General features: G+C 43.9%; 1 protein-coding gene and 1 long non-coding RNA gene across 4 annotated transcripts in view; both read left to right on the forward strand.

The window, feature by feature from the left end:
• The first annotated feature begins 9,527 nt into the window (after positions 1-9,527).
• Positions 9,528-20,728, forward strand: part of LEMD3 (LEM domain containing 3) — a 40,427-nt gene continuing 29,226 nt past the window's right edge. The window contains exon 1 of one of the 3 annotated variants that reach the window (XM_015855614.2): positions 9,528-11,002. In XM_015855614.2, the coding sequence (XP_015711100.1) occupies positions 9,604-11,002 (1,399 nt within the window). In that variant the 5' untranslated portion in view covers positions 9,528-9,603. The remainder of the gene's footprint in view (positions 11,003-20,728) is intronic. The other 2 variants (XM_015855633.2, XM_015855623.2) reach the window with 2 other exon arrangements.
• On the forward strand, positions 11,009-18,819 carry LOC116653143. Its single transcript, XR_004306544.1, has 2 exons — positions 11,009-15,005; positions 15,056-18,819. It is a non-coding gene; the product is annotated as an uncharacterized LOC116653143 (long non-coding RNA).

Here is a 20,728-nt window from a genome sequence, read left to right on the forward strand (position 1 = left end):
GACTTGCTTAGCAAGAAGGCTTTATTTGCTTGCAAAGCCAAGGTTAAATCTAATCACATTTCTCAGAGATAGAATCAAAAAGCACACTGAAAGTTTTTAGGAGCATTCTCAGAAAACTGTAGCCAATGTCTGAAAGGTCTGGCACCTTAATATGGCCTTGGGAGCAGAATACAATTTACACTGTCCTCCCGTGATAAGGAAGGACAGACACGGGGAGGGTTACAGATGCCACAGCCTCAAATTGTGCCTTGCATACGGTAAAGAATGCAAAAGCAAAGTAGGAAAAGATCACCTTAGGCCATATATTTCCCTCCGGCGTCAAACTGCACAAGTGAAGGAAATCATCCCCAAATCAGGTGGTTTTCAAACCACTTTGGGCAGCACAAAGGGAAGGGCTGCACAACCCCATTCACCTCTCTGTCACACCTCCCACCTTGTGCAAGGCTGCAGGGCAGCCAGGCAGCAGGGCCTTGACACAGAGCTGCAGCAGCACACAATCCAGGTGTGGGGATGCCATCCAGGCCTCAGTGAAGGCAGCGGTAAATCCAGCATTGCCAAATGGCAGCCCTGCCTGTCTCGCCACTCGTCCTGTTGACACGGGGTGCAGGTGCTGCTGAAACTACATCCCAGGCACCTCTCAGCTAAATCGGAGAGTGGCAGACATCAAACGTGGAGCAGGGTTGCCTGTGTCCCGGGTTTGTACAGGTTTTGGGTGGTTCATATGGCAGTGGGAGAGCTGCTGATGTCTCTGCTCTTCCGTTCCTGACGTTATTATTTCATCTTTTTTTCCCCCTATAATTCTGCAGTGCAAAGAATCCAGCTGCCTTTATCCCTGCAGCAAAACGTATAAAGGTTCCTTTGTTTTGCTGCTTTCCTCACTGTGCAGCCAGAGAGATGGGAATGTGTGACTGAGGTATCTTCAAGGAGTGTTTTTTGGGAGTTCTAGTCAAGCTCCACGTGCTGAAGTAGATCTGGAGCCCACAGCAACATGAAGAACACAGAGCTGTTGGAGAGCATCCTGAGGAGGGCCACAAAGATGAGCACAGGGCTGGAGTGCTTCTCTTATCAAGAAAGGCTGAAGGAGCTGAGCTTGCTTAGCTTGGAGAAAAGAAGGCTCTGGGGAGACCTCACTGAAGCTTTCCAGTACTTGAAGTTAGCTTAAGAACAGAAAGGGAACTAACATTTTATATGGTCTGATAGGACAAGGGGGAATGGATTTAAACTAAAACAGAGGATGTTTAGGTTAGATGTTAGGTGGAAATTCTTTACTCAAAGGGTGGTGAGGCACTGGCACAGACTGCCCAGAGAAGCTGTGCCTGCCCCATCCCTGGAGGTGCTCAAGGCCATGTTGAGTGGGATTCTGTACAGCCTAAGATGGTGGGTGGCAACCAGCCTATGGCAGAGGCATGGAACTGCCTTCCAACATAAGCCGTTCTGTGATTATGTGATACACTGAGCTACAAACAAAGCTAGATGGAGGAAAAAATTAACACAGTGAAGTCATCTGAACCAGCAGAGAACAATGCCATGAAAATAACGAACTCGTAATTAGGGCCTATTACACTCCTAACTGTGAAATATTCCTCCTCCAGCAAATTATTTTCTTCCACAGAATTTTTAATTTCTGTTCCCTGGGCATCCAAGTATCACTCTTTGTTTTCTATCTCATCGCATTCCTAGAATTTGCTAAGCTTAATTTCCCCCACAGGATGAAATGTATCGCTCAGTGACTTTCTGCTGCAGCATCACTTGGAGAGAAGCAAACCAAGAGGGGGTTTTCATGTGGGAGGAGGCACAGAGAATCAAAATATCTGTGCTGAGGGCAAAGGCTTTGCAGCCCTTTGGAAACGAAGGGCAAAGAGCTGGAGAACCAAATGCCAAGGGCTTTGATCCTGACATTCAGGGAAGAAAGCCATGGGAAGAAATGCAGTGCCAGACACAGGAGGACAGGGTGTCAGCAACTTCAAAACACACAAAAGGATCTAATCAGCAAGAGGACAGGACATGCCTGGCACTGAACACAATAGCTGCAACACTTTTTAATCACATTAACCTTCTTCCACATTTATTCAATGACACGTCTGACAATTATCCAACCAAAATAGTGTATTCTGAGAAAAGAATAGACTACTGAATCTCTGCAGAGGTCTGGCACTGCTTCCTGCTGAGGTCAGTGGATATAGCAAGGGAATCTGAGGCTGTAATTGCAGCAGGCAGTGAGAGCAGGTGCCTGAGTGATGCATAAAGGGACTTGAGCCTCTCAGAGAGCTCAGCTCTGGATTTTTCACTCATTTTAATTCCTAGAGAAGGTTTGTGCAGTAGCCAAGATGCAGGAGCCTTGTTTCACAACGCAGAGAGCAAGCAAGACCCTTTTGGGGTCCAAACTACACAGGCAGCACCTGAAGTGAGCACAGCAATCTCTGAACGTATTTATTAATGAATTGATGTTGTCTTTGCACAGCACGGTGCTGACTTGCAAAGTTCTTCTTGCACTCAGTACCCACAGTGAGGACTGTGGCTTTACCAAACAGGCTGAACAGAGTGAGGAGTCAGGTAACTGCAGTGAAGAAACCCAGAGACTGAGTGAAGGGGATAATGGAAGATCTGGAATTTGTATGTGTTCTCAGCAAGAGATAGCAGATACAGTGCTACAGCATTACCAGGTGTCAAAAGGGGAAGAAATAATGTCAAATTGTGGAGCAGCTGGAAGTTAAAACTGAATTTTGAGAGCAACAGATGAATAAAGAAAGTGTTAAAATATATACATGCCTGCAATAGTATTTAGGGACTTTTGACTTTTGGGATGAGTTATTCAGAAAATCCTGACAACTGCAAATAGATGTAAAAGGGTCCAGACTTCCACAGTAAGCAGAAGGATGAGGGAACTCGTGCAGCCAACACAGTGTCAGTATGAATGATGTAAAATGATGCAAAAGGTGCTGAACAGTGCATAGTAAATCAGCTCCTAAGGGAAGGACTAAGGATTAATACATCCTAAAGCATGGCTTTAATAAATGATAATTAAAATAGGAAATGCTCCAGAGAGACAGCAAAATAAGCCACGGAAAGCAAAGATGTGTTATAAAAGAAACCCCAAACCGAATTACAAGACAATGATACAATATACATGTCAGTGTTGCGCAAAATATATGGAAGCAATTGAAGTGCTTATGGTTTTCACAGAACAATTCTGCTTCCTTCATATATTTATTTTCTTTCACAAGATCAAAGTGGATCCAGATGTATCTAAGAACGGACATGTGGGTGTCCTTGAGCTGAGGATCCGCAAAGGAGCATGGAAACTGTGCCTGTGTAAGAGATGAAATGAAGTGATTTTTAAGGCCTATTGGATATTGTTTTCACTGAGATTACACAAAAATTCTCAATGCCAGAGAGTTTTAAACATTTTTTAAGTAAGATTGAAGAAAAATTGCATGCAAATAACTAATAATGGTTATTATAATTTTTAGCTGGAAAGGTTTCCATCCTGTACCTTTCTGGGTGAATTTCCAATTAATTTCAGTTAGATTTGTGATTAGAGTTTCTAGGAAGTGGTCTTCTATACAACTGAACTTGAATGTTTAGCACATCATGAGCACACTGCAAAGGGCTCACTGGAAAGCTTGGCCCTGCACATCTTCACTATGTTACTATCTGAGCTTGTCACAGAGTTAACTCAGTTTTCCTGGCCACAAACCCACAATATGAGGTCTGTACTCTCATCTGTTCTCTTCTTGTCTCATTATCTTACTTCAACTGTTACATATTTTTTGCTGTTAACAAGGCTATTCGCTCTAAAAATCTTAGTTTCATGATCTAACATAACACTTTCCCATTCAGCTCTTCCTTCTGTGCCTGTTTCAGCACATCTCTAAGGGTCTAGTTATACCTACCCACTTTGTTTCTGATTATGGTATGACAACTTTCTAAATTACATGGTTACAAACTGGTGTGGTTTTTTTTGTTTGTTTGTTTTTGTTTTTGTTTTTTTTTTCCCCCTCTGGATTGAGTAGTCAACTGGCGTGTTATTTTTTGGCTGACTGACTCTGCAATACAGAACGTTTTCTTTTGGTACATCTTCTGTTAGTTTATAGCATATAATAGCAGTTATCTTGCATTTAATTCCATAGAATTTTCAATTTTATTGTCTCTAACAAGAATACCATTCACAGTAACCAAGGCATCCAGCAAGTCAAGGACCAAGAATGGTCTGGGAAAGCACTGGAGTGGAATTGCTACTTTACTCTTCTATAACATTTTCCATCTTGGTTCTTAGAGGACTTTCACAAAGATGAATCATTATTTCTGTCTGCATGTAGGAGAAACTGAGTCACCTGAAGAGGAAGTGATTTGCCACACAGCAAGGCAGTCAAGTGCCAGGAGCAAAGTACTGGTCTCTGCTTTCCTTCTGGTGCCCTCATGGCATGAGCTCAGTTCACAGCTCTGTTCATAGTTCACAGCTGTCTTTATGATCCCAGGTGAGTCACTTGGGTCCTTTACTCTGCTGACACCGGAGTGTTTGCTCAATTTAAGCAATTGCTAAATGCTATTGCTATTCTGCTGCTCCCTCTGCTTTCTTCTATTCCTTTTACCTTCTTCCTTTTTTACAATTTCCCATATTTCTACTGTTTTATCCTTGTTTCTTTTCTATGTAGATTTGTGTGTGTGTGTTGAATTTTTTTTTCTTGTTTTTATATCTTTATGCTTTTTCTCTGCAAGAGAAGAGATCTGTTTCACTCCAGCCCAACTTCAGCCTTATGAAGGTGAGCTGGAGATACAGCAGAAAGCATTAGCCTTGCTCCTGTCTGGCTCTACACAGGGAGAAGACTAGGGCTTTGCTGCTATGTGGATTTCCCAGAAGTAATATTGGAGCCAGTCCAACAATTTACAGTAAAAGGACTTCAGTTCTAATGCAAGTTCAATAAGGTTTTTCAGGTCACGTACAATAAGCTAAATGGCCCATCAGTTGTGTCTCTGGTCTGAAAAATTACATAAAATCAAAACCTTTGCCAGGATGCTGCATGGTACACACTGGACTTGAAAGATCTGGCTTTCATGTGAAACTTAGCGTGAGTGGAAAAGGGAGATCTTTGACCTGTAGTGACCATGCAAAGTTAAGAACAAAAGGGCCCATAACTGGAGGATGTTCCTGTGGGGTCAGGCCTTCAGATGCTGGGCATCCTTACCTTCATTCTCCAACCAAGACACTCACTGGTCCTCTGTGCCACACAGAGCCCAAGCACTAGGCCAACAGAGCAGGCATATAGAGTTCAGCAGTGCAAAGGAGAAATGTGGCCTCTTGGGCCAGCTACCATGTCATAAACCAGAAGCTGAAGGGTAAGCAGCAACAAAGGAAATCCTCCAATGTGCCATTCTTATAGATGGAAGTCGAGTGCAGTGATGTTGTCTATACATGGCAGACAACTGGAGTGTTCAGTGCATGCTGGAGGCTCCCATGATGTGACGCAGGAGCTTTGTTTCAGGTAAAACCAAGCCACCTTTAGAGTGGAGATGTGGATAGCTTACCCGTAAGCCAAAATCAGCTGTTGTGAGCGCTCCCTAAAGTCATATAAATACAGCATGTATTTGGAGTAGTTACGGTAGTTCTTAGAGCCAGTGGGACTTCACTCACCTTGCCTGTGAGTCATTCTTAAGGAAGTTCCTTCTCCCTCTATGGGAAATTTTCTATGTGGAATTATTGACAGAGAAAATTGCACAGCTTAAGGAAATCTAAATACGCAAGGCCCACGCCACTGTGAGCTAGCAACAAAAGAATTGATTCAGTACTCAATAAAAAGCTGAAAGCAGGAGAGACTGATATGTTTGTGGCAGTTTGTGCTGCTGAGATGAAAAGAGGTTCTGTAGAAACGTGGGTTTTGTTAAAGACTGCTGGCTTCCTGCCTGTATATCTTGCATGCAGTTCTGATGGGAGGTCATGGAGGCAAATGTGTATTCTAGAGATAGGGAATAAGTTCTCCTGTGTTTCTATGGGTACAAGAGAGCAATTAAACTGGCAGAAGCCTTCACCTACAGTAGTGCTAATAGTTATTTAGAACACAATGAATTTAGTGCTTTTTGTATTTATTGAATAAAGTGAAATCTGAGCCTTTTGGCACAAGGAATGTATTACACAATTAGCCTTAAAATGAAAACGTAAAAAGAAAAATTTTCTGTTCTGTGAATGATGGGTCTTCTTTTAAAGGTTATTAAATGAATGAAATAGACGTAAGTTTTCAAGACATTAGCATTGGATTAAAGTCAGAGATGGAACTGTAAATAGTGAGCTCTTTGTGGCTATGACTGCTCCGCTCTTTACATTGCTGCCAAACACCATCAAAGTCCCAGGCTAAAGTGCCATGCCTGCCCCTATATTAAAGGATGTTCAGGACATCATCAAAATATCTCCTCAGGTTTATTCAACATATCTGCATCTCTCAAGGTTCTGAGAGAGTAAGAAAAGTACAAGAGTGTAGGTAATGAGGCATCTCTAAGCATTCAGTGTTCTGTTAATTTCAGGGTGATGGAATCCCTTCCCAGTATCCTCCAGTAGTTAAGGATGCCTCTCTAGATTTCGTGTTTCACAGAATGTCCTGGGTTGGAAGGAACTTCAAGGATCACAAATCCCCAAACACCCTGCCAGAGGCAGGGCAATCAACCTCCAGATCTAATACTAGACCAGGCTGCCCAGGGCCCCACACAACCTGGCCTTGAGCACCTCCAGGAATGGGGCATCCACAGCCTCTCTGGGCAGCTGTACCAGCACCTCACCACTCCCCAGGTCTTGAAAGCAAGTTTTTGCAAGAATTACTCAATAGAAGGAAAGCAAATGCTCACATACATGTGAAAAAAATAACTGATAGCTGATTCTGGGCCACAAATACGTGTTTCATATTAGCAGAGCTTCTATATGCTAAGAGAAGTCAAACAATACGAAAAATATGCGGTCTGATCACCAAGATCAGCTTCATTTTTTCCTTTTCAAATTTGACTGGAATACTCAGGAGATTATCCACTGCAATAACTTAAAGAATGAATGGCACAGCCCATTAGTCATCCACTTTAAGTGTATGTTACAGCATCCACTAGTCTTCTAGCAACAATTACTTTGAGACATGAGACAACAGGGCAAGAAAGCTTTAGGGGCCAGCAGCTGACTGACATTTTTGTACTGCGAGAGATTTATTCTTTCTTTGTGAATAGCTTTGAGGTGTCTTATGATAGTTGGTGTTCTTTAACCCCAGTTTCTGGGAAGCTGGACAGCCTGAATGCTCAGGCTTACGAATGAAGATTGTTCCCTTTTAGAGACTAGAGGTGCACAGTCATAGCAAGTTATCACACACCCTGCGGGAGCTGAACTGCTATGAAAGTTGTAGGTGAGAGTTGCAATGTGGAGACAAGAGGCCTCTTTCTGAGATGAAGATACCTAACACGCTGTGCTCACACAGAGCAAGCAGTCCAGCACCAAGTGGCAAGTAGGAGCAGTAGACTCTTTGTGGGTGCCCATGTCTTACCCACAAACCAGCAGCAATTCAAAGGCAAGCGATGGCATAGGTCTTTTGATCATTAGTAGGGTGCCCTCAGGAAACAAAAGCATATCAGCAAAAGATGTATCAGCAAAACACAATGCTGCATTAAAAGATGCACTAAGAAAGGCAAATTGTCATTCAGAGAGTCTGAATGCTTACAAAAATTCATAGGCATCACACAAACTTGAAATCAGGAAGGAGATAAAAGCGGCATTAAGATGCTACTTCAAATCCCATGCCCAATAGGGTTGGTGGGAACATGATTGCTGACTTGCACAAGAACACAATTTCACCAGATAGAAGAACCAGATCTTTCAAAGATTATCTTTGTTTGGCATCTGCTGAAAAAATCTACTACCTGGAGATACTGATACAAATCTATAGTAATAAACAAACACGGAGATCTGGGATTGGTAGTATCCCTTCTTCAGTATCAACCAGAAGACACTTCAAAATGTTCTGGCACACATTTTAGAGCATGACATGGAATATACAGGCTTTTCAGTCAGCTGCTCTATGTATATGCACTACATATTCCTTCAGAGAGGTGATTGATTTGTTGACAATTTATAGTATTTCCTGCCCTCCTGCTGCCAAGTAAACAGGTTTACAAACTAATTAATGACTTCACTGTTATAAAAAGCTGGAACATCTGAGTAATATTGGTAAAATTAAGGGATCTACACTAGGACAGCACACACTCATCTCATAAAAGGATGGTATCAGTGTGTAGCCACTTGTGCACTTGTACAGTAGAGTTGGTGTTGAGTGTAATCCTCAGTACACACAGAGCTCAGCGTGTTGCTCCAAAGCACATTGTTGCACGTGAAATGGTTTCCCTGCACTTGGAATGCAGCAGCACCAACACAGTAGCCCAGTGACAGACCCCGCAATATCAGAAAAGTTCTGCTAAAGGAAGCTGAGATCAGATAGTTGGCTCTGTGCTTCCAGGTGTGGTTGGTCAGAAACGAAGGGTGGAGTACAGCAGTTAATCATCACAATTCATCATCATTACGAAGGATGGTTTCATGATACTCTTCTAGCTCTGCAGCCTAGCTCAGCTTTCAGCACATAGCTACAGCACAGTCATCTGAATTCCTGCTCTGCAAATGTTCCTCCACTTCAGCGTTCTGACATTAGCAGGCCACATCCCTCACTGCAGCAGACCCAGAGTGGGAAACATACATCTGCTCTTACCACCAGACCCTGCTTCTGGACCATTGTGCGTGCATTGCTACAAGGGCAATTATAGTCAGACTGAAATGGAAACAGTGCTGCATTTATGGTGTGCTCATGGGTGGGTAGGCCAAGAGTTTGTCGTTTGGGATGGTCAGACAAAGGCACATGGGTCACAAAGGGACTTTGCAGTCTCTACATGAGGCCTATATGTCAAAGGGCAACCACAGAATCACAGAATCACAGAATGACCCGGGTTGGAAGGGACCTCAAGGATCATGTAGTTCCAACCCCCCTGCCTGGCAGGGCCACCAAACATACACCTTTACTAGATCAGGTTGCCCAGGGCCCCGTCCAACCTGGTCTTGAACACCTCCAAGGACGGGGCATCCACAGCCTCCCTGCGCAGCCTGTTCCAGGACCAGGAGGGCTGGCACATGCCCCACGCAGAGAAATGCCAATCGGCACAATTATTTTGACAAACACCCATGTGATGAACACACTTGATGTATGTTGTTAGTTTTCACGGTTCTATATTTGAGACGGTATATTTTCCTACAGAAAACAGCATCTCCAGACACTGGTATGTCTAAGGAGAGTGATGCTCAGGGCACATCTTCCATTGAGCTCATTGAGGAGCACATCACAGCAACATCTCACAGCGCTGCCTGTCTTTTAGGAGAGGGCTGAGGATCGGCTGTGTGTGCATGAGCAGCGGCTCACACGGTGCAGGTGGGGTCTGGGTGTACCCAGAGCCGCAGCCGAGCCAGGGCCGGGGGCGGGCGGTGCCTGGGGGTGACGGGCGGGTCTAGGCCACAGCCGAGTGCGCACGCGTCAGTTCCGGCGGGGAGCGCGGCGCGGCGCGTGGGTAGGAAACGCCGCGGCGGCGGGGGAGCGGAAAATGGCGGCGGCCGCGCAGCTGACGGATGAGGAGCTGTTCTCGGAGCTCAGGCGCTTCGGCTTCTCTCCGGGGCCGGTCACCGAGAGCACCCGGCCCGTCTATCTGAAGAAGCTGAAGAAGCTGCGCGAGGAGGAGCGAGCCGGGGCCCGCGGCGGCGCCAACAAGACCCGGAACAGCAACAACAATAACACGGCGGCCGGAGGCGGCGGCGGCGGCGCCGGGAGAGCGGGCGCGGGCGGGCGGCTGTCGGGCGCCGAGCACCCGTACCTCCACGGGGCTGGGCGGAGCCGCGCTGCACCCCCTGCCGGGGGCGGCAAAGTGCTGCTGGGCTTCAGCTCCGACGAGTCGGACGCGGAGCCCGGCCCTCGCGGCCAGGCCGGCGGCAGGAGGGAGCGGGCTTCGCCCCTCTTCCGTGCGGCGAGGCCCGGCGGCGGCCCGGCCCCCCCGGAGGAGGCGGCCCGGCGGAAGCACGGCGCCTGGTGGGGGGCGGCGGCGGCACGCAGAGCGGATCCGAGAGCCTGGGAGCGTGGGGACGGCGGGGAGGAGGACGACGACGACGCGGAGGAGGAGGAGGAGAAGGGCGAGCAGCGGCGGTGGAAGAACCGGACCGTGAACGGCAGCCGGCTGCTCGCCTGCGGCGGGAACGAGTACTCAGACTCGGAGGAAGAGGAGGCGGCGGCCCGGCAGCAGGTACCGAGGGAGGAGGCGGCGGCCCGACGGCACAGACGGAGCCTCGGCAAGTCCGCGCCGTTCACAGCGAGCAAATGCGCCGCGGCCGGTGCCGGCGCGATGGAGAGGGACGGCGGGGGATGCGGTGCCGGCGCGACTGACGGGGCGGCGGGGGCGGCCGCTGCCGGGAGCCGAGACGGGGGCGGGAGCCGCGAGGAGACGGCGGCCGCTGCGGGGGGAAGATGCGAGAGTCCGGAGCCGGGTCCCATCGGCCCCCGGTATCGCCTCGGTCCGGCCAGGAGGGGCCCCGCGGCGCCGCTCTCGGACGCGGACGGCGGTGACGGCGCCGAGCCCCCGGGCGCCGCCAGGAAGGCCACCAACAACCACGTCCTCGGCGGGGCCGCCGGCAGCTACGGCACAGAGGCCAGGATCTATTCCGCTACCAACAGCCTCCCCCCGGGCGGGAGCGCCTCCCTCAGACTCAACCACTCCAATCATACGGGTTCAAATCACACCTACCTGAAAAACACCTACAAGAAGAATCTCTCCGAGCCCGAGGAGGAGCTTCTCCAACAGTTCAAAAGAGAGGAGGTATCCACCACTGGAGGCTTCAGTGCACATTACCTGTCCATGTTCCTCTTAACTGCTGCATGCTTGTTCTTTCTGATACTGGGATTCACATACCTGAGAATGAGAGGTTCTGGAGTAGCTGAGGATGTGGGAGCCAACAGTAAGTATTAGGTCAAGGGGAAGGGCAGTTAATTTCTGCAAGGGGATGTACTGCTGCTAATCCAACTCTGCGTTCTCAGGTGGTCTGTGCTGCACAGTTTGTGGTTCTGCTGTTCCATAAATTTCCCACTTAGGTTGGAGCACACAGGAACTGACTGGCCTTCCTAAAGCGATGTAGTGAAGCTTGCCAGACGTTTGGGGATAAACCCATATTCTTATTATTCTCTGCTGTAATCTATTGGTACCTTGTTTTCTAGCATGTTTTGTTCAGTCTAGAAGATCATGGTTAATAGACAGTCGACAAGGTAAGGCTTTTACCCACCTCAGAGAAGATGCTCGTTTGGATACCTGGGATTCTTGCAGGGCAAAGGTTCGACTGTAGTTGTTAAGTAATGAAGCAGGTTGCCTTTGTGTGTATGTGTGTTGAGGCTGGGGAGGATGCTGGGCTGATTTTTTTTTTCAACGCTATGACAAACTTTGTGCAGTTTTTTAACCTGTTGTATACTATTTTCGAATATGTGCTTATACATTTAAAATGTGATTATGCACTAAATGCTATTGTGCTGTACTTTGGTTTTCACAGCATTTTTTTTTTTTAATTTAATCCTATACTATTTGGGTGTGTCTTTAATACATGGAAGCAATTTATTGGAATGGGTGTGGAAACTACCATTTTCCATTCACAAAACATCTGAAGATGGAAGTGTGCCATTTCCACCTAAGGAGGCATAATACCAGAATGAAAAACCATGCTGTTACTCATTGGGAGCAATGAAAAATTGCTCAAAAAGCTTGTTTTGGGATGTAAGACCATTAGAAGGTTCTTGGAGATTTGTAGAATCATAGAATGGCCTGGATTGAAAAGGACCACAATGATCATCCAGTTTCAACCTCCCTGCTATGTGCAGGGTCATCAGCCACCAGACCAGACTGCCCAGAGCCACATCCAGCCTGGCCTTGAATGCCTGCAGGGATGGGGCATCCACAGCCTCCTTGGGCAACCTGTGCTAGTGATTGTATTGTTCTTGCAATCACTTAGGAGAAATATGTGGACATATGTTCATATGTATCTGAGACATTTCTTAATATTTCTTTGTACGGATTTTAGGGCATGTGTATAATCATACGTGAACATAAATACAAGTGCCTTGCATGGAATGATCCTGCTGCTAGTTTGGGTTCTGCTAGAAGTTACAGGACAGATGGAGCTGAAATTATTCTGTTTATCTTTTGTTTTTATTTTTCCCTTTCATTTTATTACATTGCAGTAACTATAATAGAATAGTTTTATTTTTCATGCTTTCTGTGGGAGGAGTGGAGACAAAGAATTAAGTGTTTAAGAAAAGTCAACAGCAATAAAGGTTAGAACATCTGCTGTAGTTTCTTTGACCATCCACGTGGCTCTTAATAACTACTGTTCAGTCTGGTTTTTGGGAAGGTGGTGAACACGTATTAGTTATAGTGTGACTGTTGGGACCGTACTTACTCCTGTTCTGTGGTTCACTTCTGACCATAACCTACATAGATGGTTTTGTGCGGTTCCACAAACACACGTTTGCTTATTTTTTCTGTCCTAGTCTTAAGTTCTTAAAATCTGATTATTTTAATAGAGAAGAGCTTTCAGCCTCCTAGGATAAACTTCCCAACTCAGCGGTTAAAACTTGCCCTGTCATGCTGATTGGTAAAGCTGGATGTCTCAACTGTGCAGGCCGCAATAATACTGAGGAAATAAATCTACTCTGAGCTCCTTGTCCTGGAAAGAGGAAAGAAAAACCCTTCTGTTTTAATGTGGGAACTTTCCTATGGAAATGTGGGATCACTTGTTTGAGTATATTGTTTTTAAAGTTGGTAGGGATGGAGATTGTAGGGAATGTGCTCCTTTGCTTTGGCTGCCCAGCCAAAGGTCTGATGGTTCAGGGTTACTCAGAAGTTCAATTAAACCAGTCCTTGGCCTGCTGAAAGACAAGACAGGCCCAAAAAACGCATCTCTACTGGGAGGGGAAGGAAACCAGTCTTCTTTTGGGTGGTTCCCTAAGCTTAGTTCAACATCATCTGAGCATGTCCTTTAGTTCTTGAGCTTATGTATTGCGTTTTGTTCATAGAAGCAGAACTGATTCATGCATTTTTATTGAAGATAATAGCATAGCTTGTGAAACAGCTCTTCAATTAGATCATTAGATACTGGGTTGTTTTTGTCTTTACTCGACTTTAGGTAAGACTCCATGGGTTGTGAATAGTTTCATCAGTGTGAGGATGTAAGAAGATAAGTGTTCCTATATTTGAGCTGCCTTTTTTCTTTCTCTTGCGGGGTGTGGTACATGACAAATTTGAGTTGCTTGTCTTGTTCCTTTTTTTGACATTGAATTCTGTCAAAATAAGGTGCTATTTTGTGTGACACGTTGAAAAACATTTGTTACCAGCTACAGCCAGTGTTAGCACATACACTTGTTGGGCTGTGATGTGAGGGCAGAGGAGATGCTTGTAAGTGGGTTGTGTTTGCTGTCTCTGACAGTCTTGTACATGAAAAGATCTGTTTGTGCTTGATACTGGTGACTTAATTCATGTGGCTCTTGCTGTAAGTGTGTCTTGCTTGCACCTACCTTTAAATGTGATGGGATTGTATGAACATCCCGCAGAGCCATTTGTCAGGAAAATGGTCAGTTTGACTTGTCTTCTTCCTAGAGGTCTTTGTGTTCTGAAGAGTTTATCATCTCTTCTTATTTGATTTGTTTAGTTTTGTGATGTTACTTGGAGCATCTCAAGTGGCTGTTGGCACTTCTGGGAGTTACAAAGTTTCATGGAATTTTGTGCAGAGAATTTCATTGATTAAAAAGCTGGAGTTGCTGTATGAAAGACAAGAGGTGGACTAGTAAGCACACGGGTCTGTAAATTACTGCTGAAGTGCTGTGGCATATCACAAATAACTGCTGAAACTTGACTTGCCTTCATAGTGCCTGTATTTTAAGGAGATGGCTGTTTGATACTTGCTTTGGAATACGTAGAACTAACTTGGTCTGCATGCCTTAGGAATACTGTTGTTTGCAGACATGTGCAGGACTTTTCCTCATACCATGATTTCAGATATTTTTTGAATGCATTTTCAACATTACCCTCACAGGCTGTTTTATGTTCTTGTTTTTTTTTTGTGGTGCAATGAGAAATTCGAACTGAAACTACCTGCTTGGGGAGTGGGCATGCAGAAGAGCTTTAGCAGGATCTGATTGCACAAGCTGTCAGGAAACTAATTGGAAGTTTGCATTCAGTCTCGTAGCACGTGGTGGTTTTCACAAAAGAATATTTGCTTTATGTTGGTGAGAGAACTGAGGGCAATGTAGAATCTGAGAGATACGCACCTTTTCCATGTTTATAGAGCATTGCAGACCAGACAGAAGTAGGAAACCAAACAGCAATCTTGTGTTTCTTCTGCTACAGCAGTAGTGGTTACAGTGGAAGTCTTTTAAGGAGGAGCCCGTAATACCCAAGGACATACATTTAGTGTAGCGTTGGAACCCTACTTTGCACTGTTTCTTAAGGTATACCAGTAGGAGAGGGGAATCTTACCTGCATTAGTCTTTCTACTAATGGGGTCTGCTGATGTTTCTAAAAAAGTCATGTACACTTAACAAATGTTGATGTATATTTCATGTGGGAGTACTAGGTTGCAAAACTTTGGCTTAATGCTTACTCAGCTAAGCTGTCAGCAGTGCTGGGGTTGTACCAAGCTGATCCCTGTCAGGCTTCTTGCCTTGTGCTTCAGAAATAGTACAAACATGTGAATGGCAGGGCAGAGCTGCTGTTGGACAATCTTGTTTGATCAGTTAACAAAAGAAGCTTAACAGGCAAGTAAATTAAGCAAGTACCTTAGTTTTTGTTAATGGAAGTGCTGTTCCACGCTGTGGAGAAGGACAAAGTCCTTTGTAATCATCAGATGTATTCCTTACATGCTAAAAAACTCCCGAGTAACTGTGTTCCTTGGTATAAGTACTTGTTCTTTGGGATTTGAGGTAGTTCACTTGTGTTCCTTGGTATAAGTACTTGTTCTTTGGGATTTGAGGTAGTTCAAAAGGAGTGAGTTGACCAGTCAAGATACGTTAAGAAGAAAAGGTGATTTTCAGGGGATTTGTGTTCTCTTAAGGAATCTCATAGCAGTATCTTTGTTTTGACTGTTCACTTCTTGGCCCCTTCCTATTTTTGCAGGAGGTTTACAATTGCAAGAGAAAGTGGCAAAGCCTTTACCATAATTATAATACGTGAGGATGGGGTTAGCTCAGCCTCTGATCAAAGTAACTCTCATGTCTTGTATTGTGGTTACTGACCAATTTGAATTGAGCAAAATTTGGAAGAGGGTCAGTGTACTGGTGCGCAGAAGCGTGTTGATGGGTGCAAGTACAGATGGGAGAACCACTGAACAACATGCAGCTGACCTCATGCAGGTTCCTTCTCTGTAAAGGGTTTGCTTTAGTTTATGTTTGCTGTGGAGTCTTCTCGTAAAAATAAACAAAAAATCAAGTTCTTGAATGAAAGTGGTGCCGTAAAGGCTTTGCAGTTGATGTCAGAGCACAGTCTGTTTCTGGAAGATAAAGAAATAATAAAACAAACTGGATGCTTTGACTCCATGCAGGTATGGCCTCTTTGCACAGCCGATAAGACAGTACCTGCATGTCATCTCGGTATTTCTACAGTTTCTGTATTGGCGAATAAATGCCTTGAGTTCACTCAAACCTAATTGGAGATAATGCTGATATTCTTCTCTAGAAACTTTGAGTATTCTTTAGAAACTTGTCAATTCAGTGAGCTCAGCCCATGTGGAGGAATTGAAGGTGTTGATAATGGAGAGAAAAGGTTGAACCAAGTATTTTTGGGTAACTTGAGCATGGTATGGTAAAAAATTAGCGTACCATTTGTAATAAGGAAATACATTAGGGATGAGGAAATTAAGGCCCCAGCCTTCTGTACTTCACTTATGATCATTTTCTGTGACATTGTTACATCATCCCCCTTTCCATGCTTCTGTTGTTTCTCATTTCTACTGTGTTTCCAGTGTATTGCGGAGAACAAAAGGATAATGGAGTGAGTGTCATACATACTGAACATGTAGCTAGCAAACAATGTGATTTTTGGGCCTAGTTTGTTGGAGAAGTGATGTAACATCTAATGTTTTGCAGAGAAAAATCACGTTTTCTGCTCATCTTGTAATGCACGTACCTTGAAAACAAGTGTCTTTTTGGCGTCCTAAATTCCATTAACTCTTTCAAGTGAACTGAGTTACGTGCTGAACTGATATAGAAGGTTCTCTAATGTGGAGAGGGGAAGAGATGGTAGGGAGGTTAAAAGAAGTTTAACATTGAATTAAGTGGCATTAAAGCCTGCTAAGTAGATCAGTTGGATTTCAGTAATGATGTAGTAGATAAGTAAGACGCATGACTCTTCATAAATGAATGGTTGTATACTAATTTCGAAGCCCATTTTTCTCTATTGTAGAAATAGAGGCAATTTACTTAACTGAACCTTGGAAGACAGCATCTTAAACTGTATGTAAAGCAATTGTTCTTTAAGACTGCATTTATTCACTTAAGACTTAATACAGAGTTTATATGCAGGACACATCTTAACCTTTATTGGAAAGGTACAGAATTTGGGTAGCATCTTAGTTAAAGCATGGTGAGTCTACCCTTCTTAGTGCACCGAATAAGACTATCGCAAGAGGACTGTAGGAATGAGTTGCACAAAACAGGCTGGTTTCTAAGGCAACATCTGGATCTTAATTTTCATTTTCTCCACACTCTTTCTATGAAGGTCAGTTGAGTATGTGAATTGCTTAGCAGAAAAGCCTTATACTTTTCCGTTATGCCTTTGCTAATGCTTATCTTGGCTTCTGGATTTTCAGTAGGCAGCGTATCAAAACTACTCACCTTAACCATCGGCCTCCTCATTACCCATTGTGTCATTTTGTAGCTATACCACAAAACATCCCTCAGCAGACTCATTCTGTGAGCCCTCTTCAGTGTCAACAGGCTGCACAACAAGGACATCTCAGGTCCAGTGTTCCCGAATGTCACATTGCATCTCTAACAAACTCAGCTTTATCTGGATGCATTGGTTGAACAGAAATGTAGCTAAACCTGATGTGAGACCTGCTGGTAGGAATTGAGCAATGGAGAATTTAGTGGAAGTGAGGGGTTCCAAATAAGAGAAGGCACGTTTTTGGTTACTGCTACCTTAAAACACTCTTGGTTGTGATATGGTTTCTTTTTCTTTCTTTCTTTTTTTTTTTTTTTTTTTTTTTTCTTTTTTAAATTCACAACATGTTTTCAGGGAAATGGTGAAACATTAATCAGGACATTTTTCTGATCATCTCTGACATTTGACCTCTGTCTAAAAGTTTAGTGGGGTGTTTGTTCTTGTTCAAACAGTATTATTCAGACAACCACAGAGGGTATTTGTTAACTTTCCATTGACAGACTGAGTGGTGCATGTGTGATTAAACCCCTCAGAGGCCTCTTTCAGGCTTGGAAATCCTGTCAGAGTTACTGGGCAAGAGCCAGTCTGGCTGTCGTATTTGGGCTGTTCCTCACTCGTACGAATTCCTTGGAAGGAGTTTAGTGTTATTTTGTAAATAAGAGAAAATGATTAATGAAATTCCTCTGTGTGATATTGAAGAGTAGAGTGTGATGTCAAATTCATCGGTCTTTTTCTGTATTGGTTTGGACCTGATGTGTGATTCAAGGAAGTTTCTGGTTGTGGGAGGCATGGTGTGGTATTTTAACTTTTAAAGGAAGCTCGTGCTGCCCAGGGCAGAGTTTGCCCAGCTAAGAAAATGCAGACTTCCTTTTCAACAAGAAACTGTTCTTAATTCTTATTTTTGAGTTTTTCTGTAAGCCTATGAAGTAATGCTTATCCAGGAGCAGCTCTAGATAAAGGTCTTTTTTCCTGAATAACTGTGGGAAGTGGGTAGTCTGAGCTGTATCTAAAAGGGTATTTCATGTTTGTGTACTTCATGTTTTGTAGAGAAGACAAACTTTTGTTTATTCTGATAAACCCTTAGAAAAATCTGAAACGCTGTTGAGAACATCTAGGAGAGCTCTAGCACTGTACTGTCTGTACATTGGCTTTTGAGCTATTCCTTTTTCTTTTCACAGTGAAAACCAGAAATACCAGCTGTGCTGTTGAGTACTCTTGAGTACTCTGAGCCATTCAGCATGGGCAGATATGTATGTGACTTGGTGGTCCTCAGTGTATTATGACCAGTGTCTTTAAACACCATAGACTTTTTTTTTAGCTTGTTTACCTTGAGCAAGAAGTGCTTTTATGTACTGTGGAACTGCATGAAGCAGCTGATGATGTTTTCTCACTTGTAACTTGAAATACTGTTTTTCCCTTGACCTTCATGAAGAAACAATAAGATTGTGCAGATTTAGTACACTTGAAATAGGAAAAAAAAAAAATGATGTTCAGGTATGTTTTGTTCTGCTATGTGTTGTATTTGGCACTAACGTCACCGCTTTGTGGGAGAACCAAACCAGAAAAAAATAATTGTATGAAAATGCCAGGACATCTCGTTGCCAGGACTGTTGATTTTTGAGGTCCAAAGGCCAATAGGATCTGCCTGTGCCTCTTGTAAGGGAATGAATTGGTGTTGTGTTCTTTACCATTCAAAAGATGGCACTGTGTAGAGCTTCTTACCCAAATCTTGTTATCATGCTAGAAGCTATTACTGGCATTCATATGCCAGATTCAGCACCTCAATCCGCAAGCACCTCCTTATGTGTAGCCTTATTAATTTAAGGAAGAAAGCAACAACAAAACAATGACCACAAACCAATTATGATAACAAAGTTGGAGGCCTTAGATCAAACAGACTCTTGGGCTGAGAGTAGGAGGTAAAGGTAAGCCTTAAGCATAAGCACCGCTGTGGTGTATGGCTGTGGTAGCCCGGTTGTTTTTAGATGATCAGTTCTATTTGAACCTGCCATTTAAACTATCTGCCAAGCGTGGGTGGTGGTGGAGGCGGAGCAGAAGGTTACCTGACCCTTCAGTCTTGTTCCAGCTGTTAAAAATGAAAGTTTCTGACCGTCACTCACTTCCTTTCACTTACTTCCTTTCACTTTCAGTCAAATGTTGCTGAGCTCATCCTGGTTTCCAGCTGTGTAAACTCCTGTGCATACCGAACAGCTTCTCTGTAGCCAGAAGAGATACGTTGGTAACCTTCCCATTGCTTCTTATTGGAAAGCTCTTTGTGGGGAGAAGAAACCTGTTAGCAGCTAAATCTGTATCACCTGCACAATGGAGAGAAAGCTTTCTCCCTCAGAGGCTTGCAGCCCTTTTCAGGCTTTGTATAGGGTATGGAACATTGTTAATCAGTTCTGCTGCTTCTCTCAGTGCAAGTGCTGATAGTCAGAACAGTTAAAAGGACAAAGGCACAGCAGAACACCAGTTTTGAAAAGAAAAAATGCCAATGTGTTCTTTATCTTGAATTTGTTAATGGCATTGCTCTCGTGATTGAGGGTCTTTTAAGGATTCTTCTGTCAGTGCTCTCTGTTTGAATGTTATCTTTGGATGCTGTAAGCTGCTCATAGTTCTGTAGTGATACTAATTCTTTGTAACAGGAGTCTGTGTGGAAGAAGAGGTTGACTGTATTTTTATGCTGGACTATCTTCAAGACAGAAATCTTTCCTTCCTGCTTGTGCAAGATGAGGAGGAGTGCTTCTATGCAGATTGGCCCCTCAGGGGGATGACAGTGTATTTAATATTTAATTGCAACTTCCCAATAATTGTTAAACCTTCTGTGTTTTAATAACACTTGCATTACCGGTTTACTCTCCAGCTTGAACTTTGGAGCTGGAGGAAAGCCTGGCAGTTTCCTAATCTGATGTTTGAGCTGCCTCTGCTGCAGTGTTTTCCAGGAGGTATTTCACAGCTTCTCAGTACATTTTCCATTTCAGTGTTCATTTATTGAAGTCTTGGGTTTTCCTTGACCTTACAATGTACAAGGATCTTAAATATTTGGGAGGAAGCAGAGAAGAAAGAAGAATTAATATAGAAGCCTGTTGTGGTTCTATTGCAGGCAAAGGTATTCTTTACCTGCTATAAAGTTCTGGGAGGTGTCTGAAATATAATGTTTTTCCTGATAATATTTTGCAGCTGCTAATAAAAGCAGCGTTAGCGTTTTTCCTTTTCTCCTACATAAAACACCAGCCCATAATGGAGACCACTTGTGTGTATGTATGCAAGGAATGTTATACTAACAAATTTTTACAGTGCATTGCAAATGCACTTTTGAGCTATTTTCTTTCTAATAGAACACAGAGAATTGTTTCCTCATTGAAATGTAGTGTGTTTTCTAATGTGATGTAAAAGAATGTGTGTGTGTGTACATTCCATTGCTATAAAACATTTATGCTCACCGGTAGAAATAAAACTGGAAGATAATTCTGTTATGAGTGTTGTTTAGCCTTCCTCCACAAATGTAGATGGGGAAAACTATTATGTAAATAGTATATCAGCTTCAATATGCTCTTGTTCAAGTTGCTCTTCTACTGAGTGTATTGATGTAAGTGTAGAAGAGATGGCATTAGGTATGAAGACCAGTTTCTAGATGGGTGTGGTAACTGGAATTACTGAGGTAAGCATTTGGTGGCTGGCACATGGGGCTTCTGTTGTAGCTGTCCTGCAGTTGTGTATGAGGTGCAGTACTGTCTATTCTGCCTGAGTTTCTCACCTCGTGATA

Source organism: Coturnix japonica, chromosome 1, assembly GCF_001577835.2.
Source record: "Coturnix japonica isolate 7356 chromosome 1, Coturnix japonica 2.1, whole genome shotgun sequence".
In the NCBI taxonomy this organism is placed as follows: Eukaryota; Metazoa; Chordata; class Aves; order Galliformes; family Phasianidae; genus Coturnix; species Coturnix japonica.